The sequence below is a fragment of the Triturus cristatus genome, chromosome 7, assembly GCF_964204655.1.
Source record: "Triturus cristatus chromosome 7, aTriCri1.1, whole genome shotgun sequence".
Lineage (NCBI taxonomy): Eukaryota > Metazoa > Chordata > Amphibia > Caudata > Salamandridae > Triturus > Triturus cristatus.
This window is the reverse complement of record NC_140590.1, coordinates 241321758-241349195: the sequence shown is the minus strand read 5'-3', so window position 1 is coordinate 241349195 and position 27438 is coordinate 241321758. Positions and strand designations below refer to the sequence as shown.

The 27438-nt window shown below is 44.2% G+C and overlaps 1 protein-coding gene across 2 annotated transcripts in view; it reads left to right on the top strand.

Annotated features, from left to right (window-relative positions):
* Window positions 1-27438, top strand: part of LOC146809310 (eosinophil peroxidase-like) — a 139664-nt gene that overhangs the window by 16729 nt on the left and 95497 nt on the right. For both annotated transcript variants that reach the window (XM_085616117.1, XM_085616116.1), the window contains exons 3-5: window positions 9542-9644; window positions 14202-14377; window positions 21893-22016. In XM_085616117.1, the coding sequence (XP_085472243.1) occupies window positions 9542-9644; window positions 14202-14377; window positions 21893-22016 (403 nt within the window). The remainder of the gene's footprint in view (window positions 1-9541; window positions 9645-14201; window positions 14378-21892; window positions 22017-27438) is intronic.

Sequence of the window (27438 nt, the reverse complement as noted above, 5' to 3'; positions counted from 1 at the left end):
TGATGTGGGTGTGGTATGTGGCTGGCAGCGCACAGTGTCGCAAATATATGAATATAGAACGGCGCGGCGGTGCACTTTCATTTACTGACAGCACACTTTCCATTGAAAAGGTCATTTTATTTTCACAGACATAGTTTTACTGATAAAACTGTATAGGGCCCGAACAACGTCTGGAAATCAGGTTTCAGCATCTAATTATCATTTGCGCATCACTAATTGTCTTGATTTGTTTTCATACTGTTAAAAATATTTGCTTCCATCACACTTCAAAATTACAAAGACAGTGCTTCATCTGTGCTTTCATAACTGCTGTTATATTTTGAAAGGTTTGTACAATTTATTGACATGTATCTAAATTTAATTTTGCTGGGAAAAAATACATCCTACAGCCTTTTCTTTCACACTCCTTGTACTTTAGCAAGACTGTCACATAGTTCACTTTAAAAAAAATCATCTCACATTCTAGTCAGAAAAGGAAAAAGTATTCACCAATCTTCATACTAAACAAATAAGCAGCAGTTTTTCAGGAGACAGAGCCTGACAGATGACCTCTGGCTTTGAAGGCTCCGCAGATGTAGGAAAGTAAAGACAAACTTTCAAGGCATCCTTATTGCACAAGCATCTTCCGAACTCAGCATGGTCATTTCTGGGGGTGCTTCAGCCCCCACCACACCCCTACTTCCAGCACCCATGCCTCTACCGCCCTGACAGAGTACCGTCTGCCAAATGTAGAGGTGACGTCCAGCCCAGTGGACAGCTCTGTAAGTGGAAGGGAACCGCTGTCACAGTGGTTCCATTAAGGCTACAAAAAGACAGGTAAGCCTCCGCTGCTGGTTTTAATGGCTGTCCATCAAACGTTTAACGTTTTTAGGTTTTCAGAATCAAACTCCCAAAGTGGGAGGTAGACTGTTTTTGAGAAACAAAAAAAGGAATAATCCCCACACCCTGGGCATTTTCTCCAAGTATGTAGGGTCAAGTAATGGCCGACCGACAACGCCAGCAGACCCCAGCCCAGGCACCGCCTTCAATTATATGCACATTTTGTCACATCTTCCCATATCAATCAGTACATATTGCCGTATATATATCTGGAAGCTATTTGATCTCATCCAGTGCTTTTACACACTAGCAACTATGTTTTAAATCTCAAAATAGAGCATTTTGCTGGGTGGGAGCAGATTTCTATTGATCACCCTCTAGTATATTCAGCTGCCATGCCATGGTGTTGCAGCCTTCAAGTGCCCGTAACATCCTAACCTCTTTTTATGTACCTAACATTATTTTGATATGACTGCCCCCTATATGCTACCCCCAACCACCTTGCTTATCAATGTTATCATAAAGCATGATTAACATCTGAGATGTCGGAGGTCTCTTCATGAGTCTATCCTTTCCACGGCCATTGTCCGATGCCTCAGTGATTTTAGCACCTTGCAGAGCAGCCTGGGGGTTTGTAAAGATGTGTGTCTCACCTCCATAGTTGATCTTTAGCCTTTTTAGATACAATGTGGCATACTCCCAGCTCACACGTTGTAGCTACATTGTCACTGATTGGCTCTATGCACGACTTGTACTACTATCCTGAAGCCAGAAAAACAACAGGTAGTAATTGCATTGTACTGCAAGTCTTTTTTCCCTTGCCATGCATTGAATTGCCTCCCAGTCACTGTAGCTCCAAATGTGGACACAGTAGGCCTTGGGTACCTCAGGCACTAGCTGTGGCGTTCACGGACATATATGCACTCTCCACAATTAACATTGTTGAGAATTGAGATTTTCCAAATAGAGAAGTGTGCAAGGTTTTAGTATAGAAATACAATCATCCTGTATACCTAGGGTATGAATATTGTTGCCCAGTGATTTTGCCTCCAGGTCTTAATTTTTCAGTCACATAACTTTCAAGACTTTTTCCATTTTCAGGCGTTTCGAAACCTCTCGCCATAGCGTTGTCTTCTATCTCTGAGAAAGGTCTTTCTGTTCCATCGAGGCACTAAGCACTTTTATCAAGTCTCTCTTTCATCTTTTCCATGTGTAGGGTGAGCAAGTCATTTTTACAATCTATCCTACAGAGACTTTTCACAAATCCACAGGGAGTTGTTTGATATCAATTTGTTTATTTGTAGGTTCTAGTTCTACTGCACTAGACTTTTGTCTTTCCATGTTTTATCCATATTTGGTTGCATCAGATCAAAGGACACTAAGTTGTTTGTTATTCCCTTTATCATTGGTTGTCACAGTACAATATTTGTCTATCCCTGTCAGTCATCCATATGCAATAGATTCCCCCTTCAATCTTCACTTTCAGAGGGCTGCACACCTTTTAAGTAGCATTGGAAAGCAACTCCAAGGCACATGCAGGGTTTGTGGTCAAAGTCAGTAAACACTACATGGTATGGGGCCAAGGGTTCTCACATCACTAGCCCTGGATTAGCAGGTACTCTGCATCTGATAGTTCCTGCATTCAAAATAAGATATGTGTGTTAATTATCGCATGTCCAATGTTAAGCCTTTTGTGTCTTTTATAGGAAGCATGGCCTCACAGCACAGGCAGTGCTGGAACCTCTCACCATATTCAAGTCAGGGAAGATAGGCACTGAGGCCAGTGACAACTTCTTTAATGGGCAGGAACATGTTAAGCTTCTATCACCAGGGTCGGTGAAGGTGTAACTCATTCCTTCCTTCAGAGCTGTGGGAACTCAGGTTGCCACAATGCACAACATGGGTCTCTGAGGGCACTGCTCATGCCCTCACACCAGGGCCTAGGGCAGCCAGACTATCCTTGCATACAGCCCCACCACCACCCCCAGCTGACCGGCTTGAAGCTAGCCACCAAGCCCTGGGTCAGAGGATCCCCATTACAAACTTATGATGCAGATGTGCACCTCTAGCCGCGCCATCGTCCCACTGAGGAGATCCAGACTTACCGTCCAGTTGACCCCAGTTCACAGCTCTGTCTCAGGGCCAGGCTGTTCTCCATAACAGGTCACAGTGTCGCGGCAGGACACTCCTCAAAGTCAGTCTAGGATTCTGGCTGAGCTCATTGTCTCTAAATGGTTGAGGGCTGCCGCAATCGCTCTGTCTGAGAAGTGGCTCTCCACAGATTCCATTGCTGCACATCTATGCTTGGAGGGGTTTTGTTCATGCAGGGTAATATTGGATTCCTCGGCCAGCTCCTGACTCAAATTCAGGAAGTGGCCTTTTTGTCCGCGGGTTGTCAGGTACCCCCCAAGCATTCTAATTTATAATTTCTCTTGTTTTGTAAATATATTTTATCAGTTGACATTTACCCATATGTAGATGTACATAATGATTTCTTTTGACAAATGTGTCTGGTATTACTTAAAATAGATCTCCAGTTAAGATTGTGCAGTACCAGGACATGAGTTTACAAGAGGTCGCGGTATATATTATCAGTAACAGTGAGTAGTACTAGTCAGGTGACATATTAGAAACAGCAGAACACTGAGTAAGTCTGTCCATAACTAGGATCCGAGTTCTGAATACATTATCAGGAGCTATTACCAAGAACGGAGAGATCTGAGTAATTTTAGCATTATCAATAAATACTCTGAGTAACTCTATATTATCAAGCGCAAAGTTCTTTGTGAGTGTATATGAAGATAGCTCTTGGTTAGGTTGTATAATGTGCAAAAGAGCAATGAACAAGTTGGGGTGTTTAAAGGGGCGGGGTTCTGAGGCAGGATAGAGAGCTCTAAATTAATCTATTTTACACCAAGAGTAGAGCTTGTGTATCATCAAGTATGTGAGGATATATCCCTATGTATCCATTCAGCTGCACTATACTACACTTTTTTGGGATTCTAGATGTCACTCCTCACTTTCTAATATCACAAATTCTCCAGACCAATGAAGCACTGGAATACGTTTTTTAATGTATCTGCTGCATTCAGGATGCTCTGTCCTCCCAACCTCCTAGCCTTGACATGAGAGACTGACGCTTGGTGGCAGTAAATTCTGTAATTATAAGCACAAACTGTGACCCAGACATAGGGGCCCACTATCCTTCTCTGGTAAAATCTGCTCAGTTTCATGGAAGTGAGTTCCCCAGAGTCACCCTGTGTAAGTGGCATGCGTTGTGGGCCCTATGTTAATTGTGTGATGTTTGTTTTGTCGGAGTCTATGAGCCACAAAATGGTGTCTTTCTAAATTAGGGTCATTCTCTGGGGCTGTGGATTCTGCTTTTTAAAATTTGTCATCAAAGTTTGATAAAAACATTTAAGACATAATTCTTCCCTGAGCACAACTCGAAAGATACCTTCCACTGTTTGTTTCTGTTAATTTATTTTCTGCCCCCAGATGTCCTTTTGATCTAGAAGGTGCTCACTGTAATTGATCATACACCACTCTGCTGTGTTATAGAATTGTTTGACCTGTGGAATCCCAGTGTTAATGGTTTTTAGTTATGGGAGACCATGCCAGAGCCTTGCCCACTGCGAAACCATTGTCCTTGTCTGTACTTTCTGGCTTCTTGATGAAATAATCTTGAACCCTACACTCAGCCATAATCTTCTAGCTGTTACACATTTTCAACACAGATAAAAAATGCTGAGACGTTCCATCATGAAGCACCCAATGTGCCAAGCACGTCATTTAAATTACAATTGAATATGCTGATTGGGCAGTTCTGGGGCTGCCTCAGACCTAATGTATAAAAGCTATGGGGTCTTTTCACAAAGATAAATTTACACATGAGCAAATTTGCACATGTAAATTTACTCTCACAATTTGTGGCAAATGTAGCACTGTTGCCAATTCCGAGTGTAAATTTAATTTAATATGAAGTGTAGCCTTAAATTTCTCCACCCACAGGCAAATGGTTCGAGCTAACTTTACAACTGTAAAGTTACTGTAGCTAAAATGGACCCAAAACGATAATCAATGTACTCCAGCTCAGACCTGGAGTAAGTCCATTAGCACACATGGCCGCTACTGGTACTGCTACACCCTCTCATAGAAAACAACCGAGGCACAGACTGTAAATAGAAACCCACAGGATATAATGTCAAACTAATCTCATCTTTATTTCAACCTTTTCAAAATAGAGATATAGTTAATTGAAAGTCATTTTTTCAATTAATATTATGCATGATGTATTGTACGTTTTAATATAATGAGTAATCATGAACCTTTTTCTTCCTCGTAATCCTCAGGTACACCTTTGTGCCCTGACATGAGAGACTCCCCTCCTGTACTCACCAGGGGGCATATTTACAAGGGCTTTAACTCCGCTTTTTTGGCTTACAAAGCCAAAAGAGCGGAGATAAAACCAGCGCCCTATTTACAAGAGGGTGCCAACATGCACAATCGCATGTTAGCACCCTTTTTCCCAACGCCTCCCTTTGCATCTCCAATGAGATGCAAAGTGGGCGTTACTGGGCGTACCCAGGATGGACTACCTTGCAAATATCGCTGATGTTTACATCGCGATATTTACAAGGCAGCCCACATGATTTTAGCAGACGTTAGATTTTAGCGAAAACGGCCATTTTCGCCAAAATCTAACGTCTGCTAAAATCCTGATTTAGCCATCCCTAACATAGGGGGTGGATTATGCTGATACGACCCTGTGGGTCGTATCAGCAAGGTTATCGCCGTTTTGCAGGGAACATCGCTGGAAAACCAGCGATGTTCCCTGCAAAAGGGCGATACCCTCGCTATCGCTGCAATTTTTATCGCCCTGGAGAAACGTGTTGTTAATAACGCGCTACCAGGGCGATAAATTCCAGAGATAGCCTGCGATAATATTATTATCGCTAAGCATGGCCGTTGAAATTATGCCCTCAGGTTTTGTGGTCCTGACGCCATCTTAACAGGCAATTGCCCTACCCTCAGATGATTATAAACATCTTTATATTGATATGAAAGGTTTCCCAGTAGGGGTGGTCACTCATTGTACCTAAGGGCCACTCTCACCGATTGTGGAGCCGCTGACCCACAGTTGTTAGAACATCCACCCCTAAACAGAGTGACAACAAAAGACCTTAAACTGGGAGTTTACTGTATGGGCACTTTACCCAAAGCCCTAAGCACTTCGCATTGCATTTGAAGGGTTAAAGGTGCACTGTTTGCAGACTGCAGCAGGCATCTCCAACTCGATCAGAGAAAAACACTTCTCATGTATCTTTGGATCTTGCGGGGAGTGATCTGGAGTTCTCTGTTGCTGTCTCCTCATACCACTAATCCTGAGCTACTTTTCTGCGTGAAGTAAAGAGTCGATGACTCAGCTGGACGCTGCGAGCTTCTACTCATTACTTCCACCAGTTGAATCTGTGGCTGCCTACTGTCTCTTCTAAATTGCATCTGCTTGTTATTCTCTTGAAGAGCACAGCAAACGAGAGAGAAAATGAAGAAAATGCGTATCCTGCAAGACGTCTACACAGCAAAACTCAGAGCATTCTGAGCAGTCATGTATCTCCTGTCCTGACACACTGACATGATCAGAGCTCCCTAGCACAGTGTGAGGCTGCTGTTTTGATATCAACCCTTGAGGACTTTCTGGTTACCCTCTGTTCCATGTACCTGACAGCCAGCTTCACTGGATGGCGATGAAATGTAATCTTTGGTGACGTTTTCTATTTGTTTTCAAGAAGTATGCCACCAGTGGAGTGCACTGGTCCTGAGAGGCTGTAACATTTCCTTGAAGGCTAATATCTTGTGCAGACACTTTATGGCTGGTAATCTGCTGAGAGCTGTTTTTTAGCAGCAACAGTCCTCTGAGCAGCGTAGACCTTGCTGCTTGCCCGAGTCTTTTCTGACTCACTTGATCAGCAGAGGGAATCTTTCCAAAGTTGTTTTAATCACCTATCAGTTTTTTCTCATTGTTGCATTTGACCATTGTTGGATGTTGGTGTAAAAATTGTCTTTTCTCAATGCAACTGGATAGTTTGTATTATTCCTTGGTCATCTTTTAAATTCTGACAGAGATATGGTCCATAAATACACAGGCTTTTACTATCAAATGACCTTGGCTAATACATATAAAGAACACATAAGAAGGTATAAGGTGATAAGAGAGGTGAGGACCCAGACAAATATAAATAGAACAAAACATGTGAATTCAACAGAAAGATGAGACAGAGTAGGACAAAGCATATTGCAGTGAAATCTAACTTGAAGAGCATGTCAGTCACAAATGAAAGCTTGAGCTGCCCAAGGGGTAGAGGCATGTCGAATAAGGCAAAGATCTTTTTGGCTCACTTCAATAAGGTGCAGCTATCCCTGTTAACATGTATGAGGTCATCGATCACATTTATCCGAGTTGTTTTTATTCCCATTGTTAGTGTCTGATATAGTGATGTCTGTGAATCTTACTGTAGAGTCTCTGCTCATACCACAAACATATATTCTGCCACCATTGGTTCAGCCTCTTACAACCATTGGCTGGAGACTTTGTCAATCCTGTCCCACCCAGAGCCATATTTATTTCTCTCTCATAGTCCTGCTGTTGGCTCTATAGATGCACCTTTTCACATCCAAGAGTTCTTGCAATATGCGATGCATGAGATCTATTGTGCTTATATTTGCTTGTTTGTAGTTGGTAGTTGGCAAGATACCATAGCAAGACGTCTAATCACGTTGGCAAGATGCCATATTGCACCAGCCTCAGAAGTCCTGCCCTGTAAGGTGCGGGACTCAGCAGGGAATCACAAGTGTGCAGGTGCCGAGCTGTGGCTGATTGCACATTGCAGCTCGGGGCTGTCAGTATAACCCCTTCAGTGCCCCGCCCTTTCCCCGCCCTGTGCCGGGCGTTTCATTAGCGGGCGGGGTCCATGACGAGATAGTCTCGTCATGGGCACAGCGCAACCGTGCTTCATGACGAGACTATCTCGTCATGGGCACTGAAGAGGTTAGATGCTGGGGATTACATTGGCCCCACTAGGCAGACAATATTATCTCCTTGGCGCATGACTTTAGCTATGTGCAGCCAGGCCCACACTGGGGTACCAAAAACATCCCTAGCAAAAATGCTCAAAGCTGACCGCTCCCTTCATCTCTTTGTGCTAGCTCTCTCTTTCCATCCATCCATTCCTTCTTCTCTCCTCTCTCCCTTCTACCTCTCTGGTCGCTTCCTCTCTCCCTGCTCCCTCTCCAGGGAAGGATTGTGAACTGAATCCGGCCCTGGCAAACTGCTCGGCTGACCTTGGGGGATGGAGGGGGTAATGGTGTGTGCAGCCGAGTTGTTTGCCCTGGCCGGTTTCGGCCAATTTTGTTATAGGGGGCCCATGATGCATCCATGGGAAACGCCTGGTGGCCACTACAGCCAGTCCGGCCCTACCCCTCTCTCCCTCTCTCTCTCTCTTGAAGCCTTCCCGTGCCAGCTTCAATTAACTTCAGGGAGTTGGGAAATGTGACAGATGCATAGGAAGTGACCTCCAAGCACTCCAGCCCACTGGGGACTATGCCCAGTGCAATAAAAGGCCTGTCCGGCCCTGTGTGCAGCCAGATACCCTCAGCAGGGCAGTGCATCATCTGGTGAACTGCTGCAGGTGCACATCCAATGGCACTGCGGTGAGCGGGCAGAGATTCATGACTTTTCAATGTTTGATATTTTGCTAACCCAGAAAAAGAGTTTAGTTGTGATCCCACTACCTACCTACCTGTAATAAGAGACTGGCATAGCTTCTGTACTGTAATAACATATTACTGTTCAGCTGTGGTGCCTGCTGCCAGCAAGCCCTGTGAAAGACAAGCTAATGTGCAGAGCTACCACTACTGCTGTAACAAAGGCACAAGTAGCTTATCAGATGAGTTCTTTTCAAGCTTGTATTCCTGGAAAAGTACTTTTGTTCACTAATTAGGATGGATTTATATTAGTATGATTATTTCACAGAAAAAAATATATATCTGCAGATTACCACACATGTTAGCCTGCAGACTTTTTTCAAATTAATTTAGTCTCCATTTGTTCTAAAATAAAATTTGCTGCAGTTTTATATAGTGGAACTCGAACCAAATGTTTTGGAGACACATTCATTTTTTGTTAGGCACGGGGAGATTAAGTGATTCGCCCAGAATCACAGGAGGTTCGAACCTCGAACCTGGTTCTCCAGCGCCAAGATCAGCAGCTCTGGGTATTAGGCCACATCCTCTTGTATTCCTGCTTCCTCATCCTTGAGTCATGTCAATGCTGCACAAAACCACAAGATAATAAATAAACACCTACATACATAAATAAATTATATTTAACCTAATTGTAACCGGAAGATGCCTTTTGTGATAGCTGTAGTTTAGAAGAAGGTGAGGAGTATGGCAATGGTGTGTATAGTCATATATTATAAGGAATGAAATACCTCGTACCATATGTAAGATGTTGTAGAACACCTCGAAATGTTTTGATATTTCAAAGAAACGTGGGCTTCAGCCTTGTTCCTCTGCATGGTCAACAATCTGCTTAGTAACTTGCAATATCCCGATAACGTAAGGTGAGATATGCTTTATACCTTGAATGTGTTAGTATTTATATAGTCTGCTCCTACCAACCGACTTCTGACATTCTGAAACTTCTTATCTCCCTTTAAAGCTGGTCACCCATTGCTGGATCAAATGGATAATTCATCCCTTCTGCGACTAGTGAAACAAGCTAAGGAATCGGTGGACCATGCATTCACCGAGACTCGCTCCAGGTAAGTCATTGGTTTATGGAAATCTTTCTTTCAGGAATCCAGATTGTGTATGAATTTATGGAAGGTACTTCATATTGAGAACACTGTCAACATCTAAAGGAGGGTGATTCTAATGATTGAATAGGATAGGCAACCAAAGCCCACCGTGATCAATTTAAGGTCATAGCGCAGAAACTCAAAGGCCCAGATTTACTACGCTTTTGTGCCAACTCTAGAATGACTTAAAGTGGCACATGCTGTCTACTATTCAGTGCAAAATTTAGTGCTGTAAAGGTGAACTTTTCACAGCTCATAACAAACTCTTTTCTCTGCTTTGCACAACTTTGCAGCAAGCTGGCATGACTGGGACAGATCAACACAAACACCCATAGATTTTGGTGCAGACCAGGCTTTGCCTCAAAAAGAACACCTTCTAAAGGCAGGTGCAGACAAGGGGAAATGTGTTCATTTCTAAAAAAAAAAAAAAGGGGCATATTCTCAAGGAGCTATTGCCAAGTTATTGGCACTTTAGCGCAGCCAAAGTCACGATAAATTTACCGCCCCATTCACAAGCTGGTGCTAACAGCCGATAACACCAGTTTACCTGCGATAGCAGCCGCATAAAACATCGCCACGGATGACCCCGGCAAATATCGCTAATGAGATGCAGAGTAGGCATTCCCAAGCAAAAACTCGCAACAACACAACTTCACAACATTCTCAACGACGAGCCAGATCTGCGATAAGATCACAAAACAGGCGATAAGGTGCGTTAGCAGCAGGAAACTAACACCTGCACTGACCTGGTGTAAAGTCGGACGACAACTGGCACCAGACAAGGGAGTACAGCCCAGAGCCACACACGAAGAACAACAGATGCCACGGAGCAACTGAACATGCAGCCCGGAGCCCCAATAGGATGTGATGCCCAGACCGCAGTATGCAGACCACACACATATCCAGGTCGACATACACCGCTGGTGTATTGAGTGTAGTGGACAGTGGAGGCAACCATGTCACTCCAGCCAGAGGGGAAGATCGCGAAAATTTAGCTTGTTAGGTCCCCCCCTGTAAGCGTGAGCGAAGTGGGCTTGTCCGGCGTACTGAGGTCCAGGGTGGTTGCGTAAATGATAATTCCGGGGCTCTGGGCGTGGTTCATTACAGGACATGTGCAAATGCATGGGGCTCTGTCGCAATGTGGGTCTCCTTTGTGGGGTGTGGGTGGTATCTGATGGGACTTAGACACCCACGTATGTGGTCCAGTTCAGCTTCCATGGGCACTGACCCCACCCGCACCTGTTCGGCCACCTCCTTTTGGCATTCTGACACCTGGCATTGGAATGCGATGGGCGCCTCGGTGGGGTGTTGGGAGCCAGCCCTGGTGGCGGGTGCTTCCTGCTGTGTGCTCTGTGCAGGGGCTGGGGTCTCCTCTATGTAGCTTGACTGCCCTGCTCCTGGGGGTGGGATGCCTAAGATGTCCATGAGCTGCTGTAGGGCGTCGGTGTCGGAGTTGTGGTGGTCCTCTCCGGCATCACTGATGAGTTGTCTCGTCTGCTCTGCTGGAGGTGTTATTTATCCCTCTGCAATGTGAAGGGGAGATGCATGTTAACATTGTGTTGACATGTATGTTGGCGCATTGTTCTTGTTTATATGAAGACTGTATGACAAAGTACATTGTGACTGTTTGGGAGGTGCTGATATTTGAGGCGGGACAGTGTACATTTGGACTACATGACGGATGTAAGCTTGTACATGTACATTTCATTCTCACGGTTTCCTGCTATGTTAGATGTGATTGGCCTGTTTCTGCACATGGGCGGACCCAGTTCTGCAGTGTCGGTGTTGCACTTTGTCCCACATTGTCCTGGGATGTGCTGTGATTGCTATGTGTGTGTGCTGCAGTGTGCCACGGGGATCAGGGACATGATCCTGGGTCATTGTGGGTGTGCAGTGTGCTACACATCGTTGTGCATGTGTGCCATTGTGCCCATCTCCCCCCGTCACTCTCCCCCCGTTACCCCAGTCCCTGGTCATTGCACACCCTGTTGATGTTGTGTCAGGTCCTATAATGCTGTGTCCATGCTCCCGACTCCTTCCACCGTCTGCACACTGATGACTGTGGCCTCCATTTCCTCCAGCTCCTCCTGTGGCACAGGACTCCCACCTCCTGTCGTCGTTGCTGCCTTCCTGTTGGCAGCTGGTTTGTGGTTGGTTTGGCTTTTCACATCATGCCAGCGCCTCTTGTCCTCCTCCATTGACCTCCTCGACACTCCGACTGCATTCATGTTTGTCAAAATGGCGTTCAGTTGATGGTAGTGTTCTGTCACCTCCGTGACGCTGATCTGGTCTTCTGGCAGACTGCACCCGTTTTCCTCTTCCTCTTCTCCTTACCCTTCCCCGACCCTGGGGCTCCTTACTGGTGGTCTGTGGGGCATGTGGGGTTCGCGTTGGCCTCTGCACTCGGTCCGGGTGCATCCATGTTGCTACGCAGTTTATTTTGTTTTTGGTGTGTTTTTCTTGTTTTGCCTTTATAGTGCATTTTCCCGCATGACGCGTGAGATTTGCAGGCCTGTTGCGTTGCTGGTTATCGGTGATTTTGACATCGCGCTTGGCCTCATCGCAACTTCGTGTTTCGCATTTTTGCGGCGTCACGTTGGTTTTAACGTCGTCATTTGACGCGTTGTCGTGGGACTATCGCATGGTGTCGCCGGCTTGAGAATACCACGTTAACATGGTGTTATTTTCCCATGATAGACTGCGATGTGAAGAGTTGCGTTAAGCTACTTTTGCGGTAGTTATCACACGTTCTTGAGAATATCCCCCAAAGTACTCATCCAATGCTTGAGAACCCACCAATATTGTCTACTCATAGGAATTTGTACTGGAAGAGTATGCCTCCAGTACACATACTATGCTAGACAGCACACATTCACCTTTGTTCCATGGTGAGTGGCTACGAGCAGCAAATGGTAGACTGCTTGTGTGCCAGCACATGGGATGACACCTGAAGCAGGGCAATCATTGTAGGTATGGAGCTGTGCTATATTGTCCCTCTTGTGCCAGGCAGTCCAGCTAATTTGAATACTACACTATGTTGCATGAAAAATTAGTAGGTCTGGCCTGAGAGAATTCTATGTGCACTGCAACACCCACACTCTGATTATGTAATTGTGGCAGCACTAAAGTGGGCAACTATGGGATGAGTCTGTTGCCAAGATGAACAGAAATCCAGGGCACGGTGTGGATTGTAAAAACAGATCTCCAATCACACATATATGTATACTTTAAAGAATGAGCTACCACACTTGCTTTTATAATGCGGTGTGAAACACTACTATAGCTTCAGTATTTTTAATATGGGGATACACATTCACATTAAAAGTCCTAATGAGAAACAGGGTTGGACTGGCCTACATAGCCCTCTGGCAGTGCCTGAAGGACTGGTCTGACCGGTCAGTTTTTGGGCCTGTTTTGTGTTTATGGTGTGGTAGACTGGTGTTCACTGTTGATTTTCCTAACATTACTTAAAGCAGGCACAAACACCGGGAGCGCGGCGGGGAGGTCCAGGCACCGACGCACCACTGTTCCAACCGCCCAATTAGTGCTTTGGCTGTCGGACTGCCGTTGCACCTCTGCAACCACCAGGGAACCGCGTTCCTGCTGACGTCTGAGAGCTGCGATATGCCTGGTGGGCCCCTGACGCACTGCCAAGCATATTATAACTTTCCTCACTGCCAGCGGTGTCATGGAGGTTCTTCCTCCATGTAACTGCTGGTGGTGAGGAAAGAAAGGGGGCCCTACAGGGCTCTCTCTTGCCCCTGTTAATACAGAGGGGCACGTTTTGTGCCCTCTGTATTTCTGCACCCCCAGTTCAGGAATGCACAATGTAGTGCATTCCTTCCTGTGCAGGAATGTGCACTGGCGGTCCCACAGCAGTGCTGTTTAAGGCTCACAATGAGCATTTAAACAGCACCGCCGTGGGACCGCAATGCTGTGCGCCTGCCCACCAGACCACAAAATTACTTGCAATCTGGTGGGCGAGCAGCAGTGAGATTCGGAGGTCCTGGAGTGAGACAGTGACGTGCCGCCCACTCCTGGACAGCAGACCATGGGAGCCTCCCATACCTTACAAAACACCTAAACAGCGTGCCAAAACCTCCATGATTTTCAAATGTGGGTCACTTTTTTAGATATCTGATTCGCTAATGGTCGCCACTTTTATGTTGGTGTTCCAGCCTATTTTCTGTCCCAGTTCGACCCTGATGAGAAAGGTAGCCCAACCATTTAGTGAAGTACATTGATGTGGCCATAAGCAGGGTTATAATAGCCCACTTCAGATGAATCTGTATCATTTGAATATTTGTGCATCACACAATAGGCATAAAATATTTTTCTCAATGGTGCTTCAAAATGTTCTCTCGTTTTCATTTCTCCTGCAGCAAAGCTTCATTTAAAAAGCCAATGCTTGGAAAATGTAAACTATTTATTTTTTAAGTCTTCCTATAAACACCGAGATCTATACATGCATCTACTTATTCAAAGTGGGATTAAATTTGAGCAATATTTTTTTCTTTTCAGCTTCAAACAGCTCCTGAGAGCCAGGTCTTTTTCTTCATCTGACCTCATGGGATATTTCAGGCAGGCCACAGGCAGCACAAGGAATGCCCTCAGAGCCGCTGAGAAAAGAGAGGAAATTATCCATCTCCTGGGTATCAAGCTGGATGCCTTCAACTGCGAAAACTTCAACTTAACAGGTACTGTTGATTAAAGCATTCTGGGGCAGATTTATGTTTCCTGGCGCATCCCTGCAAATCAGCAGGGATGCGCCAGGAAAGATGCGTCACGCAAGTTTACCCTTGCGCCACCACAGATGCGCCGCATTTACAATGCAGCGCATCGTGGCGCAAGGATAAACAGATGCATGATGCATCTGATGGCGTAAGGGCGGCGCATTGCTGGAGTCGTGTCGCAAGCACGAGGCAACTCCAGCAATGTTTAGGGGCTGCCCATACCTAACATGCTGTGTCATGCCTTACGCCTGCTTCAAGCAGGCGCAAGGTTTTGACGCAGCAGCGTTGGAAAAGTGACTGAGTGAAATCTTGTAGATTTCACTGCGTCACTTTTCCGAGGCTTTTTCTGCTGGAACGCCCACCCTGCATACATTAAACCTGACGCAGGTTTAATGTGGCGCAGGGCTTTACACCGTGACGCATCTCCATAGATGCGTCACGATGTAAATAGGGCACAACGTGGCGCAGGGTTTACGCCGCCGCTGCCTCACAAAAGTGACGCAACGGCGGCGTAAAAGTGGCGCAAGTCTAACATAAATCTGCCCCTCTGTGTCTGTGTTTTAATACTTCCCTTCATGCAGTCAACTGTTTCAAGTAACTTGATGGAACCATTTTCCAACACAGTAAAACGCAAGAAGAAAATATTTTTTTTAATAATCTAAATAAATAGAAGGAGAATCTGAAAATAACAGTGCAGGTCCTGGGTACGTGAAGTCATGCAACACAGTTGAATGAAAGGCAGTCTCCTTTACCAAACTGACAGGAAACATGTTAACTGTTAATAATGATGCAAAAAGAGCAGGTGTCGTCAAATAAGGCTACTCTGCCTACTGCCCCACCCCCGGTCCATGACACACGGATCCAATGAACAGTCTACATCACACCTACCATGGAAAAGCAGTGGAGGAGGGAGCATGGACACATACACCACCCACCTCCCTCTGTACACAGGCCTTCCACTAAATGACATCACAATAGGTTTAACAACCCAACCATACATCAGCAAACAACAAAACATTCCGGAACCTTATATTCTTGGTGACTGTGGCTGATACAAGATTGGGTATGTTAGCCAGATTGATCTGTTCGTGGCCCCTTTAAGGTAAACTACGAGGCGCATAACACACGTCTTCCTCCACATATTTAATCCCGAATCACTCTATCTTCCAATTCGTTGCATTTCCCCCCTGTTGGAACTGGCACGTTCTGGATGGCTAAGGCGAGGCTCTAGCCAGGCAGAACCTACCACTCCTTTCAGGGGCGGGTGATTACACTTACTGTATAACCTGTGCTTACGCTTGGGTGACTTGGCACTGAGCAGTCAGGCGTGTTCACAGAGACAATGTATAAATTATTGGCACAGCATTTTCACACAATACATACAGTGGGCATCACAAAAGAGACTTCCCGCATGCTGTATATAAATAAAGTTTGTATTCAAAACACACATTAATTAACAAAACATTAACATTATGTATTTCTGGGCATAAATCATATTAGGAAATATCACTAGCAGTACTAGGCCCAACAATGTTAAAATTACATCAGTAATATGTTCACTTGGGAAAGATCTTACTGTACCCCCTAGCACCCTTATGCAGTGCAAAACGTCAGGCCGAAGCCCACCCCGGCAATTATTATAATTCAATACAACACACTTATTCGGTACACCCCAGATCACAACGGCATCAGAAATCTGTACACACAGATAAGTGCAAAACTTTTAAGCAGCACCGAGGGCCATGGCCGCAAGGGTAAAAACCAGCGTTACACGTAATATTAATTTGGCAAGGAATCAATGTGTAAAGCAACACTGCCATGTGATCTAAATAGTAACAGCAAGTCACTCCCACACACTGAGCACCGATTCGCTGTGCCACGGATATCAGGCAGGCCAGTACGGAGCCAACTCACTCAAACACACAGACGAACACAGAACCCTAATGTGGTGCACTGATATCTGGCAGGTCAGTTGATAATGCACATGCAGACCCAGTGGCTGAATCCCCCTTCCTCCACCAGTCAGCTAACACCGGCCACCCTACACCCATGGGTTGGAGATAAATAAAGCCTTTCCCTAGATCCTAGGCCATTGTGGCTGGAGTCATACCTAATCATGCTCCCAGGGAAGTTGGTAGGGCTAAGTAACAGGGCTAATTAGGGGGTTTGGCCACTACTCGGGATGTTCACCCATGGTATGCGGAGCAGAAGCGGGCTGAGGGCGAGAGTTGTTCACTCAATGGATTCCACACTGGGCCTTCCAGCACCAGCACAGTTCTGCAAAGCACAGGGGTGGTCAGGCAGTCTCTTGACCCGCTTCCGATCGCTCTCCTAAGCGTTCCTTAGCCCAGTCAATCACTCTCACTACGCAGACTCGATCTGGGCAGAACTACCTGGTAACACAAAGTCATTGTTCCAGGGTGAGGAGAGGGCAATTGGCACACAATACTGAGGGCACAGAAGGAATATTCGATGAATGGGGGATGAAGTGGGGATGCCTCTCGGAAGACAGAGGCACCCCTTTGGGCACACGTTGATTAAAATAGCACCCGGGCAATCTGGGCACCACAGAACACCAGTTTGCTCCTCTGCACCTTTCGGGAAAGGAGGCACAACATCTGGTGCTCGTTGGTATGAGTCGCACCCGACAATTCTGGTCACTCGCACAAAGAGTTGCAAATTCCCTGGGAATGAGGCACAACATCAGGTGTGCGTTGTTATTAGTCGCACTAGACAATTCCAGTCACACACAACGAAGAATTGCAAATTCCGTACCTCCTTGGAAATGAGGCAGAGTGATTGCTGCGCGTTGTTATGAGTCGCACCAGACAATTCCGGTCACAGAAACAGGCACAAGTTCAGCAGTGCTGCATGAGGTAAAATGAGGCACTACTACAGGTTACAGGTTATCTCCCACATCTGAGGGTTGCAAACTGTGAATTGGACAATAAGCATACAGTTGGTGTGGCACACGCGAGAGGTGCGGCACTATAAACAAAGTGGGCCGCGCAGGGTCCCGCAACCGGTGAATCTGCTCACCACAAACATGGCGGTTATGCACGTTGAGCCCCCACAATGCAGGGCCACACTCCTTATATGTGGACAGTACTTTTAAGGGGCCTTGCACAATTCAATCCAGTCTCCAGGCACAATTCTTAATTCCACGCTCATGCCACACTACCAGTTAGGTTCTAGCAGACAATGTGGACACTTAAGAGGCCACCACTCTCCAGATGTCCCTGAGACCTCTACCACAGAATGTTGCAGGGATTCTGCACGTACACAGAACTATGTGCAAGAAACCAGGACCTCGGTGTATTGTGGTGTACCAAAAAACCCACCTCAGTACCTGGAACCCCAATCAACTAGCAATAGTGTCTCAGTCGTTCTCCGTACTGCAACGAAGGTACCAATGATTAAACAACCTAGAATATGCGACTTCATTCCTCTCAGGAGTAGTGGGAACAAGAACACTCTCGCTTAACACTCATACTAGTCTACAACATGAGTAACCAGAGACACTGTGTAGTTTAAAAGGTTTATTTTAACTAACGTGCTCTATAATGCAGTACACGAGCCAATACTAGCAGCAAAATGCATAAAAACAATATAATCAGCATTGTTACAATTCCATTAAATACTAACGGGGATAACATGTTATAATGACAGTGGAAAAAGGACTACTGTACATTATCACCCTCCCCGTGCTAAGAGCTAGTTGATTTTAATAATTGAAGATCTCTGGGCAGACGAGAAGCACAGAGCACAGCAATGTTTGTGAAAGGCAGACTGTTCTCATGTGAAAACGTGCACGCAAAGTATTTACGAAAACAGAGCCATGTGGGAACGTGTGCAAAAGAGGCAGAATGGCGGCCAAGCATTTACGGAGTGATGCTAACTTAGCAAGGTCCGTTGTTAATCCCATATCTTCTCTATAAGAACAGGGGGTAAGCCAAAAAGCCCTTGGAGAGCATTCTTCAGGGTGCCACACAGCCCAGGCCACCCATTATTCAGGGAGGGTGCACGGTCCCTTCCAATGGCAGTAATCCTCCTTGTGCACAAGAGATTCCTTTAGCAGTGTGCACCACGCATTCCAGGATCTCCAGTCCCACAGCCTGACAAGTGTATCTCTGCCTTGCTGAAGTAAGGCACCAATAGTTATACTGTGCATTTGAAGTTGGGAGTGGTTCAGAGGGTTTCCCTTTGAACCACAGATGTCTCCCCTAAATCTCAGTCCTGTCTAATAATATTTTGCCTTGGAATGCAGATCCTAATCTTTAGTGGGGCCATGATATGGCTCCCAGAGGCCAAGTGTCAAAACCTCTTCCTGCAGCCTATCCTGCCAGGCCCTCAAGTGGCAGAGGACTGTTGCTCCAGTTGCATGCCCAATGTTTATACCTGTCTCTGGGGAATTCACAGATGTGCTCCCCCATCCTCCAGTGTGGACTGGAGTCAAACTAAAATACACAAAGAGTTTTAGAGCAAAGAAATGCCCACTTTCTAGAAGTCAACAAAATATGAACAATGGTTCCAAAAGGGAAGCAATTATTTACACTTGAAAGAAATCAAACTTCACAAAACACAGCATTAGTAGATCAAAAAGATTAATCAATATTAGACAATGAATAATATTTGCAAAAAACACAATAGTTTATTTTTTGAGATTCATTTGAATATCAACTCATTTATCAATTCATTGGAATATGGACGAAAAATGAAGAAGGCTGTATATACAATAATATTTGCAAAGAAGCGACGCAGTGACAAAGTGAATAAGGTGACTAAGTGTAGTAGTGAAGATGCAAGTATTTACAATATATATACGTGATTATCAATAAAATACACAAACAATTTTTGCAGAGATTCACAAAAAACGTCCTCAGCTTAATTATGGATAAAGAATAAACCTTGTAAGGCACATGTCCTAATTATTTTATGGTATATACAAGGAATTCCAATTGATACGGGACTGTAGAACCGTCAACGTTTCGACCCTATAGCAACCAGTCGTTGTACATAGTCATATCGGGTCTTCTTCAGGACACAGGAAGTGTATAACAGCCTAAAATTCAGGTGACGAGACAGATGTTTCCCAAATTGCAGTTATTGCCACTCGATTTCAATCTGAAGGGACTACCAGAATCGTAGAGGGTCTTGATTCGTCTTGGTCTAATTTTTAAGTTTTTTCGGTCTCTTTATGCAACAGACGGACTCCCTTTGGCTAAAAGATGAATTCGGAAGACATCAGTTGAACTTGTGTCCTGATGTCCACAGCACTATAAGCCAAATTTCTACCCTGAAGTCAGGTCCTGGTAATCAGAGTATAAAGAGACCGAAAAAACTTAAAAATTAGACCAAGACGAATCAAGACCCTCTACGATTCTGGTAGTCCCTTCAGATTGAAATCGAGTGGCAATAACTGCAATTTGGGAAACATCTGTCTCGTCACCTGAATTTTAGGCTGTTATACACTTCCTGTGTCCTGAAGAAGACCCGATATGACTATGTACAACGACTGGTTGCTATAGGGTCGAAACGTTGACGGTTCTACAGTCCCGTATCAATTGGAATTCCTTGTATATACCATAAAATAATTAGGACATGTGCCTTACAAGGTTTATTCTTTATCCATAATTAAGCTGAGGACGTTTTTTGTGAATCTCTGCAAAAATTGTTTGTGTATTTTATTGATAATCACGTATATATATTGTAAATACTTGCATCTTCACTACTACACTTAGTCACCTTATTCACTTTGTCACTGCGTCGCTTCTTTGCAAATATTATTGTATATACAGCCTTCTTCATTTTTCGTCCATATTCCAATGAATTGATAAATGAGTTGATATTCAAATGAATCTCAAAAAATAAACTATTGTGTTTTTTGCAAATATTATTCATTGTCTAATATTGATTAATCTTTTTGATCTACTAATGCTGTGTTTTGTGAAGTTTGATTTCTTTCAAGTGTAAATAATTGCTTCCCTTTTGGAACCATTGTTCATATTTTGTTGATAAAGCCCAGGTTCCTTGGGTTATAGGGTTACCCCTGTTTGTTTCACTTTCTAGAAGTGGCATTTCCAAGCTATTAATGGTAAATTCCTCTTTACAACAGGAGAGGGTTTGTCATTGTGAATCCTGCTTGAAGTAATTTCAACCATTCCTCCATGTTAACCTATGGGAAGAGAAAACCTCATGGGTAGTGAAAACACACATAGCTATTCTTCACTACCTGGGCAGAGAACACACAGGTGTATCTGCCCTGCCTTTCACCTACCACTTGCTTCTCCCCTTAGGTCTTACCCCAGGTGTGCCCTAGTGGTAGTGAAAGGTATTTTCCAGATTGGCTAGTGGTTTCGAAAGGCTTGAGACATGTTTAAAACCATCAGGTAAGCACCACTTCTGACAGTGTGTACGAAGTGCTCGCACACTTTCACACTGCATTTACCATGGGAAAGTGCCCAGGGCACTAAGGCCACTAAAAGATGATAAGCAAAACCCATGCGCGGTCCCATGGTAAGGGCCAAACGCCTAGGTAGGGAAAACCCATATGGGGGTTCTTCACTACCTGGGCAGAAAACATTCATGTGTACCTGCCCTACCTTTCGCCTACCACTGGCTCTACTCCTCAGGGCTTACCCTAAGGGGCTCTAGTGGTAGTGGAAGGCCCCTTCAGGGTGGGTAATAAGTTAAAAATACCAACCTGAGTGTAGGCGTGACTGTGCACCCACAGGCCTGCAATGGCAGGCTTGATGCATGTTTAAAAGGATATTCTGGTGGATGCACAATCAGTGCTGCATCCCATTATCATCCAGTGCAGTACGTGGTGTACCTTTTTACCAGACACTCACAGGTACAACACCTAAATCAATGAAGTAAACACCACTTCCTAGCAATTGTAGTAAGGGTGCGCTTGCTTACACATTGCATTACAGTGGGAAAGTGCCCAGTGTCCTAAAGACACGGAAAGAGAATCAGCAGAATCTGGGAGGAGAAAAAGCAACAGGTTTTAAAGAAATCCCCTAAGAAGGGCTATGTCCAACACCCCCTTACCAGGATGTAGTATCTTACAGTAGTATATCTGTGTTATAAAAGTGTTAACATTAAATAAACACACACTTCCACACTGTGGAACAACACAAGGAAACAGGCGTTACCCTTTCATTTACCCTGATTGCAGGTGTGTGTGTGTGTGTGTGCGTGCATGCGTTCATGCATGTGCGTGTTTGTGTGTGTGTGAGTAAAATGATATGACAACATAAAGGACAAGTCCTTGACACTACAGTTACAGATAAAAGTTGAATATTTTATTCAGGGAAAAACTTTGTAATTCTGGCTGTATTGGGCAGTCTGTACAAAGTATAACAACTATTTTGGTATAGCTCATTAATGTATGAAAAGGAATGATTTTAATGTGATTTATATTATTTTAAATCCATTGTTGATACGAAAGTTCAAATCCAAGAGGTCCTTTTTCAGATGAGCTCAGTAAACCTCAGCTGGATACCCTTTCTGCAGAGAGTGGTTGTGCTTCAGAGACCAGAATGATTCAATGTCCCAAATATGATGTCTACAGGGATATTACTGGAGCCTGCAATAACAAGTAAGTCTCACGCTGAAACAATAGTTCAGTCTTATGCACTCTTCTGATCACACATTCCTATGCACTTTGCACTGGTCAAGTTTGTTACAGAAATCAGTAAAACAGAGGATAAAAATGTTACAAGTTGGATGTTAAGAACTATCGGCCTCATCTACAAAAAAATGACGAAGCACGGGGCCTCAAGCTATTTTGCTGCGCAAAGCTGCGTCATTTTAAAAGTGCAGGGATGAGTCATATTAACAACAATATGACTCATCCGTTTGCTTTCCTCTGCTCTGGCGTACAATTGGCTCCATGCGGCAGTGCAGGCATCCTTGCATCATGTTGCAAGGGTGTCTGCATTGCGGGGATGATTGCTTTTCTGCAGGAAGGGACACCTTCCAGCACAAAAAACAATAATTTATGGCATTTTCCTCTTTATATGCAGCATCCATAGAAGAGGAAAAAACGAGGAGAAATAAAGGTATTTCTCCTTGTTGCAGCACTCCTGCGCCTACCATGGGGAGGTGTAGGATTCTGATGCATTCCCAGTGTTACAAAACGTTGTAAATCTGGTAATGTGTCAGGTTCCATGGATGTTGCAGGGGAACACCCACAGCAACACCCACTGAACGCCCCTTTCAACCAGAATAATGTGTGAAAGGGGACTATATTTACAAGGCCATGAAAAGTCATGCAGGGTGAATTTATGTGCCCTTGTAAATTTGGGCGAGCCACTGTGTCAAAAAAAGTGACGCAGCCCTGGCTTGTAAATGAGGCCCCCTAGGTTGGGTTTAGGGCACGAGGCTGAGGAGAGCTTGAGGTAAGTCTGAGCTGTTTCCTGGATGCAGACTGAAGTCTTAGGTTTTAGTCAGTGTCTTGCAGTCATTTGCATTGTACATTTGCTGTGTCAGTTGAAAGAACTTACTTTGCTCACGTTCTTATTACTATTAAATAGATTTGTGACACTAGGTTTATTGAATTCTGCTGCATGCTTCCCCTTCGGTCACCACTCCACTGTAGGTTGGTGCTCAGGGGGACGGTTATCACCCAAGGCTTAGTCCCTCAGGGGTAATGTGATCCCCTCGAAAAGCCTTCACTTAGACCTGTCAGAAGGGGTGCGGGGGGGAGCAGCGAGATCATGATTGTTTAGTCCATGGGATTTTTCAGGTCCCCATATGTGTGCTGCAAAATGTATTTCTAGGTTTTAAAGCAAAGCAGCCCTGTTTATGAATGACAAAGCACTTAACACAGTCAGTGCCACTAGATGGTGCTGGATACTTGCTCTTTGGAATAGGTTCTTGTCCTGTGAAGGGGGCCCCGCTTCAGTGTGCTGACCAGGGCGGCATAAACCTTTGAAATGCCGGCCCTCACTGTTTAAGCCACTGCTGTTCTCCAATGTTAGTCTTCTTTTCCACAATATATGAGCATGACTGGAGACTTGTATGTTTTTTTCTGCTTTTGTATGAACAGTGTGGCCATGGTGGTGCTACCTGTGGTTCCAAAGTCCGCATCATGTGAAGGGTCTCTCAGTTCTGTTTTTCTTGACTGTATGACATTTCTACTTGTGCCATAAATAGGATGGCCCTTACCCACTGTCCACAATTCAGCTTGGAATCATAGACACAAATGCTATTACATGTATCAGGGTGTCAGGTATTTATTTTGATTTGGCTGAGTGTGTTAAAGGTGGAGCATTTTAGACTGAGACAGGTTGCTTTTAGCCACCATTCGTACCGTAAAAGCCGTTGATTGGTCGGGCATGCAAATACTTGCCCTAATGGGCTCTGCGGACCATTCTGGGCTTGCTGCAATGCAACAGAAACACAATTAGCAATATCAGCTTTCAAAAGAAGGGAAGTTCATGCTGCCCAAGATGTTCTATGGAGTCTGAGAACTGCATTGGGGGTCTTGCTGTGATAATAAATGAGGGTAACTCTGTGCACCGTCCCTAGCAATGGTCCCTCCCAGGTACACACCTTGTTAACAGCACGCTTCCGGGCTGCACCACACATGTCTCTTGATCCAAAGAGGGGACCTGTATGCCACTTTGCAAGGTAGCTGTTTTAAAATCCTTTATCTAAATTTTAATTGTGAGTGAACCATCTCAAATGCACACCACAGACACCATTAGCTGTATGAGCAAATGAATGGAATTCGCACGGCATTAATCCATTTTAGGGGCATATTATCTAGAGCGGCGATAGATTTTTCGCCGCTTTAGCGCCCATTTTCGGGCGAAAAGCGGTGATAATTCTATTGCATCATTAACAAGGACACGCTAGCGCATGTATCCTTGATTTATCTCCCATTTCTGTCACCACTCGTTACGCATCGATAATGAGATGCAAAGTAGGCGTGGCTGACAGAAACATCATGGGAAAATATCGCGAAGCTGTCTTAGCAAGGAGGGGCAGCGATGATAATAATCGCGCTGCCTCTGGCCTAACGCAGGAATTTAACGTCTGCTAAATTCCTGTGTTAGGCATGCCTAACATGGGAGGTGGATTATGGGGTTAAGGCCACAGGGCCTTATCACCAAGATCATCGCCATTTTGGGAGGGACATCGCTGTTTTTTAGGCGATGTTTGGCCATTTGCCCCGCTATCGCTGGAATGTTTATCGCCATAGCGCTGAGCGTTGGTAATACAGCGCTAGCTTGGCGAGATATTCCAGCGATAGCCGGCGATAAAGAAAAGCGCGCTAAGCTCGCTCGGCGATAATTATCGCCAGCCCTAGATAATATGCCCCTTAGTTAGTGCCTCTCTTCTTGAAAAACATCCCTTTAATAATTTTGTAACAGGATCAAAATATCCCTTATGCTCCTGTTACTGGAGAACAAACAATGCACCCTTTTTCCTCCTTCGTGTCCACCTTCACGTTGGGTTCTTTGAATGTGTTTTTCACAGCAATCGATGGAGAGCCTCAGAATTCCCAGTTTGGCCATGCATGCCTGTCCATTGCAAGGGCAGAGGCAGGATGGCTCTACGACAATGCTGCAAGGTTTGCAACTTGTATGTGCGTAGATACACTATGGCTCCTTAGCTTTCTAAAAGTGTCATTATTTACGTAAGACATTTTATTAAACACTGTACCCGGTACAATATTACAACCCTCAAACTATAACATTGTTTTCATCTATATTTCAACAGCGATTTTTATATTGTTTAAAAGGCTTATCCATGGCCTAGCTGTTATTGTTTTGTAACAAGCAAGTTGAAAAAAGTTTCTATTTGAAACATAAATACACCAAAACAAAACACCTAATACTAGAAGTGTTTCCTGACCCTTGGTTGTAATTGGTCTCCTGTGACCAGTGGAGTGTGGCAAGTGTGCTCCCTGAATAAGGAATCGACAGTATCCATCCATGGGGCAGAATATCGACGAGAGAATAACGAAGATGAAATATCGACATGTAAATCTAGATTTCCTATACCTTCCTCCACTTATATGGGCCTTCTACGTGCGTATATGTGGACTTAAGTATAATAAATCTATACTTACCTATATGTACATACCTTTCGATATTTTGTCTCTCTATATACTGTCATCGATATTAGTATGATGCGACTTTGTTCTTCAGTCTTGGAGGCGCTGTTGGCACAGGCCAATCACCGTCCGCCAGCCATGCCACAGTTTCAGCAGATCTTACAGGAGTCTTTCAGTCCTCCTGCCAGAGCCAAGGCACAAGGAGAAAGCGAGGCCCCTACACTGTGCAGTGTCCAGATGCAGTGGCTGTGCCCTGGCACCCAGGCATTGGCATGACTGCCAGGCACTTCGATTGTTCTACAGTAGACAACACAGGCAGCCATGGAAAACTCACACCACAAATAACCCACTAGATACAAGTAAAGATTATGGAGATAACTGATTAAACTCTATGACATATATTCAGTCCACTACCGATTCCAGATCAGATTTCCTTCCCTGGTTTTCACTAGTAAAGAAATGTGTTCTAAAACTAACATTTAGCCATATATGATGCTACATTGCACTCGTACAATGTATGGCCGAGATATAGGTGTGTCTGCCTGAAGCCAACACATTTTTGAAAGATTGGCTGGCATGGAAGTTCTTTCCAATACATTTTAAAATGTGTTTGAGAAGCAAAAACTAACAGTGGAACCTTCACTTGACCAGCACCTAACCTTCTATAACTCTATCTGTAATGACCCTATATATGAGGGAGAGACGTGTGCACACTCAGTGGCACCCACTGTTGAAATGCCTATTCCCTTAGGAATTTGAGTATATTACAAAAAACAAGAGGTGCACCACATAGACAGTTAGGAGACAAGGGAGTCCTTTGTCATTGACGAATTTTCTCAAAAATCATACCTTATGAACATTTTATTTTTCAATTATATAATAATTTCAAAAGACATGAACAAACAGTTTATATGACTTTACAAACAGACCAGCCGACGCGTTTCGTCCTGAAACAGGACTTCTTCAGGGCTGTCAAACAATAAACAGAAAAATATATACATATAAATAACATACATATATAAATACATATACATTTATAAGAACACTTATATACAAATATAAGCACCATAAAAGCAATAACAAGACAAAACGACATTGTTTCCTAGTAGATAGATACACTGATTTCAATTATGAGGTATATTTAAACCTGGTAGTCATTTTGTTTCTACCTTAAGAATGAACTTTAAACATTCCAAACAATGTATCCTATTTAAATTTGATAAAAGTACTACCACATTTACGGGGCCAGGCCAGCGAAATATATCTTTGTTTTAGAACTAAAAGATTCAAAACAGATAGAGCAAACAGAAGTAAGCACAGAAGATACAAATAGACAGAAACCAATAGGAGAGACAAGGGAGGAGAGACCTGACCTACCACTAGAATCGTAGCGTAGGTTATAGATGGACAAATCCTCATGGATTTCTTTCAATCCTTAAGTTGATTATAGTAGGGGGCAAATTGTCATTTAATCAGCTCTAGAGTAAAAACACAGGGAAAGAGAAAGTGGGACACCTAGGGTCAGTCATGAACCTTAAGATATTACATAAAATAAAAACAACTACTAACACAATCACCGCTATGTACCAGAAAGACTAAATGTAACTCACAAGTGGGCGCCAAAACAAAAAGATCAAATCCTCGTTAATTTTTTCAATCCTTAAGTGGAATATATTATGAGGCAATGTGGCATTCGGTTAGCTCTAAAAAAGAGAGACAGAAAGGTGGGGCACCTAAGGTCAGTCACAAACCTTGAAATATAACAGTTATGAAAACAAGTGCTGATACAATGATAAGTGTATACTAAGCAAACTATGAATAACTCACAAATGGGCGCAAAGACAACGTAAACAGTATAACTGCCGAAATCCAGTGGCTTGTCGTCCACAATCACAGGAACCATATAATCTTTAGATGACGGTCATGTTTATATTTAACATCGTCCCAGAAGTCT